The sequence below is a fragment of the Gadus macrocephalus genome, chromosome 21 (genome assembly GCF_031168955.1).
Source record: "Gadus macrocephalus chromosome 21, ASM3116895v1".
NCBI classification, from domain to species: domain Eukaryota; kingdom Metazoa; phylum Chordata; class Actinopteri; order Gadiformes; family Gadidae; genus Gadus; species Gadus macrocephalus.
In genome coordinates this window covers 6,586,424-6,591,307 of record NC_082402.1, presented here as the reverse complement: position 1 = coordinate 6,591,307, position 4,884 = coordinate 6,586,424, and the positions used below count along the sequence as shown (strand labels likewise).

Genomic DNA, 4,884 nt, shown 5'->3' with positions numbered 1-4,884 from the left:
AAGCACAATGTCAGCTTCACACTTTTTGCAAAACAATACACACAGTGATTTGCAAAACAATAAACACACTTAACATACATTACACACAAAAATCTATCATGAAGTCACGTCCTTGCAATACCAAAGCACTGACTGTCAAATTACCACACCGTCCAACCAATTGGTTCAACACAGTCATCAGGTGTGCAAACACTTGTTTGCTTAATTGCAGACACAACAATCAGGTGTGTAAGCACTATAAAAAGCAGTAGGTGAGTTCAGCGTTCTCCAAGCACAATGGAAAGAGTCAGAGAAAGAGTAAGACGAGGAGGAGGAGGAGGAGGAGGAGGAGGACGAGGAGAACGAGGAGGACGAGGAAGAGGGGAACGAGGAGGACGAGGAGAACGAGGAGGACGAGGAAGAGGGGAACGAGGAGAACGAGGAGGAAGAGGAAGAGGAAGAGGAAGAGGAAGACAAGAAGGTGCTCAAAGAGGACCGAATCTGACAAATGAGATCCGCGCAACACTGGTTGACCACGTTGTCAACCACGGCCTGACGCTGAGGGAGGCTGGACTCCGAGTACAGCCAAATCTAAGCCGATATACAGTGGCAAGTGTGATGAGAACATTTCGACTGGAAAATAGGTATTGTAAAAATATCATCATATCAAAAACATCTGCACGGTTTCAGTCACTGCTTACAGTACTGTATTCTATGCACTATCGGCACTTCTGTTACCTTTTCCTGTGAAATTACTGTACTATTGTATACTGTTTTTTTTTTCTACATAGGATTGAGGGTCAGGGACGACAAGGGGGAAGGCCTCCTATGTTCACAGAACAGCAAGAGAGGGAGATAGTAAACATGGTTTTGGCCAACAATGCTATAACACTCAAGCAGCTCCAAGCTAACATTGTCAATAACCACGCCATTTTCAATGATATCCATCAGGTCTCAACATCAACACTGGCACGCATCCTAAAAAAGAAACATATTCAAATGAAGCAAATTTATCGAGTGCCTTTCGAGCGCAATTCCGAAAGGGTAAAACGACTGCGGCATGATTATGCAGAGGTATGTATTCACTTTAGCAGTGTGATCTTGCATACTGTCTCAGTTTTTTTACTGTACTGTAATATGTATACTAGATCTACACTGAACTACACAATTTTGCCGGACACTGTTTTTCAGAGAGTTTTACGAATGGATGGAGAGGAGATCCAGCATGAGTTCATTTACGTAGATGAGGCTGGGTTCAACCTGACGAGAACACGAAGGAGGGGAAGAAACATCATTGGCCACAGGGCTATAGTCAATGTCCCAGGGCAACGTGGGGGTAATATAACACTCTGTGCAGCCATTACACAGAATGGGGTCCTCCACCGCCATGCCCATATGGGCGCTTACAACACAGCACTCATACTTACATTCTTGGACCAATTGCGCAACATAACAGCAGCAAATCAAATAAATCATATGCAATACATTGTTGTCTGGGACAATGTGTCTTTCCATCGCTCTGCTCTGGTTCAGAACTGGTTTCAGCAACATCCACATTTCACCGTCTTATATCTTCCACCATACTCTCCATTCCTCAACCCTATAGAAGAGTTTTTCTCGGCATGGCGGTGGAAGGTATATGATCTCCGTCTCCAGGCTGAGGTACCCCTCATCCAAGCCATGGAGGAGGCCTGTGACCAGATGGAGGTAGCAGCAATGCAAGGATGGATTCGTCATTCAAGACGTTTCTTTCCAAGGTGTCTTGCTAATGACAACATTGCCTGCGATGTTGATGAAATTCTCTGGCCAGATCCAGCTAGGCGAAGAGACAATGTCTAGTTGTTGTTTTTTAACTTACAATACGTAAAGTGACGTTTGATTACAGTATTATGAATCTCTATGTCAACATTTTGGGCGTGTTGAGAAATAAATGAGTTTCTTCAGTCTGCAACATTGGTCTTGTGTATTGTTTGGTGAATTTACATTATATTTGTACTTTGTTGATAGTAGCCTACTCTAATCATAGGGAAGTAGAAGTGCTAAAAGTGTTTTAGGTTTATCACAGCAGAGTGTAACTCGTGCAAACAGAGTATAGTAATGTGAAACGTGTGTGTTTCATATAGTAACAAAGTGTGGTTTTTAAAAAGAAGTGTATAGTTTTTACAGGAGTGTTTAATTTTGCAAAGGATCTGTAGTGTTTTGCTAATTGGGTGTGTGGTTGTGCTAATTGTGTGTAGTGTTTTGAAAACACAGGCCCTGTTTTGAAAATTGTGCTTAAGCAATCGAGAAAAACTGTAAGTCTTGTTGTTGCTTCTTAGTGTTAGGACTCACTAATTACTTTTTAGACTTCATTAAGGTTGCTTTGATTGTCTGTTCCTAAACTGTAATCCTTTCAGTACTGCTATTATTAAGTCATTTACCCAATGTTTTATTTCTAAAATGTATTGGTTTGAATTCATGTCACAAAGGAGTAAGCAGAAGTTAGGTCAATTTACAGCTGGACTGTGGACATTGGGGATTGAACACGGTCTGACGGCAGGCGAGCTCAGGTCCGGACCAACAGGGCATTTCTTCCGCCTCATATTGGTTTTGAACAATCATGTTGCTGGAGAGCAGCTCTCTAAGTGTAATTGGCAATTAATGGCTAACACAACTCGGTTGGCATTGGTAGACAACAAGAAAGTGTCCAAATCAACACCTTGTAGACTGGCCACTGTAGCGATGAAATCACCCTCTGAAAGCTTTGTCTACTTGCGTGAGTTCAGTTTCTCTTCGGTAGAACATCCATAACACATGGCATAACCCCGGCCCTTTACTTAGGTTCCTCGTCCTATCGTCATCCTCTATAACCCTTTCAGTGGTTCATGAGGCACCTGAACCCTTGTGACGTCGATATGAAATGAATGCAGAATGAATGAAATAATGAACGGTACCAGAAGGAGAACTGCTGCTTATCTCTGTACAACCACAACCACCCCTTCCTTTCACTGCAAACGTGGTACAGCTGGTCTCTCTCCAGAGCTGGCTTGGTGCTTATTAGTTTGGGATATGGGAAGGGGTCAGGCAAAAAAAACACACACACACACACACACACACACACTGAAAAAACAAACACTGAAAAACACAAACACGAACCAAATGAACTCCTTCTCTTCCACACAGGCCCATTTGCATACGTACATGAACTCACCCCCCACACACACACACACGCACGTCTGTGATAATAATTATGCTTAACCAAATTCTCACTGTGTTGAGGGGTAGAAGCACACGACCAAACAGCTGGAAGCAGCTGGGAGCCTTGCTTATACTATGCTCAGAATAATTATCTCTGCGTGTCAGGGAGGAGAAGGAGGAAGTGAGAAAAGCTATGACCGGGACTCGGATATGAAAAATGGATTTCTGCGGATGGAGAAAGAGAAAAGCATGTACATTTGTCATTTTTATATGCCTCAACACTTTCCCGTGCGACAGCAGTTCAGGTTGACGCTAGTTTTCATTTCAGCATAGGAGTTGGAAGGGTTGTGACCGGGGTGTTGACATTAAGTAGGATGTGTTTTATTCCTTTGAAGGAGATAAGGTTTTGATTGTGGCAGAGACGCTATGGCGCGACGCAGATTAAAGACATGTTGTTGTGGATGAGGCTTCCACCGTGAACAAAGGTTATTTTATGCAATCGAGGCCGCATGGCAAGTTTTCAAACACAGACACAGCCCCCCCCCCCCCCCCCCCCCGTTCTCCTTGATAGAAGCCTCGCATTACCCCCTCCTGCAATCTCAGCAACTCATCCGTTGTTTGCTTAATTTTGCTTAATGTTTACCAGCCAATGTCAACACACGCGATCGAAGACATGAGAGGGGGGAAGAGAGAGGAGGTGGATGAAGAGCGAGTGAGCATTCCCCGGCTTGTCTTTCTGATTGCTGCAGTGACAATACAACCAGACACATCCACACGAAGAGGAAGGAAAAGAAGAAAAAGGATGGCAACGACGGGTGGGGAGAGAAACTACAAAGGATTCACGATTGACTGTTTATCCCCATTCCCTATTCTACATGAACAGTTTTCATGGGTGGAGTAGGAAAGAGTCGGGAAAATCTGCATCTCCAGCCTCCCACCTCGTCTCAAACTGACAATGAGACAAACAAACAATGCCTTTCTGCACAGCCAGGAGAAAAATCGTACATTTCACGTACATTGTGTTTGGAAAATCAAAGCCAGGGTATGTTAAATCTGCGGGTTTAGCTCGAGTATAATTTTGCTGTACTCATTCCACCATGACGATGAGTTGTTTTATGAAATATTCCTCGCAAAAACAAGAAGTAAAGACCGCCACCGGGGAGGCCTGGTGCTGATGAGCAGCTGGCCTCCTCCACACACAGGCGGGCTGGCTCTGCAGCCAGTCTGCGGCCACTGGGGCCAGCGCGAGCATGCAGCCACCCGCAGGTCGGTCACCCAGCGCTAACCGATATCTCGCCGGCACCTCGTGCTTATTTAACGCTCACGAAACAATAGTGTTGAGCTACCCTTATTCTGCCATCTAAATGGGAAATGGACCGCGTTTATATAGAGCTTTTCTAACCAATGGCCACTCTAAGCGCTTTTCAATATTGCTGTGAGGGACCGGCGTGGTCGCCCCACGTATCTGGGATACGGCCAACTGGAAATTGCGAGTGTGGGCGAAAATGAGGGCAATGGACTCAGGACTAAGAACAGTGAAGTTTAATTCTCATTAAAATATTCACAAAAAATAGAGCAACGTTCCAAAAGCAAAGGAAATGGCTGAATCAGTCAGCAAACAAAAACTAAGATAACAAAACGTAGCCTAACCTAATCAAAGCATAAGTCTTTCGTACTGGCCTCACGTCAAGCCAGCACCACCTTCAGCCTCCAAACACCAAATGAGCA

At 44.4% G+C, this 4,884-nt stretch overlaps 1 protein-coding gene across 3 annotated transcripts; it reads left to right on the top strand.

Annotated features, from left to right (window-relative positions):
* The first annotated feature begins 392 nt into the window (after positions 1-392).
* Positions 393-2,272, top strand: LOC132449950 (uncharacterized). 3 transcript variants are annotated; one of them, XM_060041853.1, is made up of 3 exons: positions 393-623; positions 771-1,053; positions 1,171-2,272. In XM_060041853.1, exons 1-3 carry the CDS (start codon positions 598-600, stop codon positions 1,816-1,818), a joined length of 957 nt encoding a protein of 318 aa, XP_059897836.1. In that variant the 5' UTR covers positions 393-597; the 3' UTR covers positions 1,819-2,272. The 3 variants fall into 3 exon arrangements, 2 of the variants coding, with proteins under 2 accessions (XP_059897836.1, XP_059897835.1); XR_009523714.1 differs by having other exon boundaries at positions 393-1,053; positions 1,173-2,272; XM_060041852.1 differs by having other exon boundaries at positions 771-2,272.
* Positions 2,273-4,884: the final 2,612 nt, after the last annotated feature.

Coding starts and splice junctions, on each gene's coding strand:
- LOC132449950 (XM_060041852.1), top strand. CDS start 598: ATGAGAACATTTCGACTGGAAAATAG. Junction 624..770: donor ACATTTCGACTGGAAAATAG/GTATTGTAAAAA, acceptor TTTTCTACATAG/GATTGAGGGTCAGGGACGAC.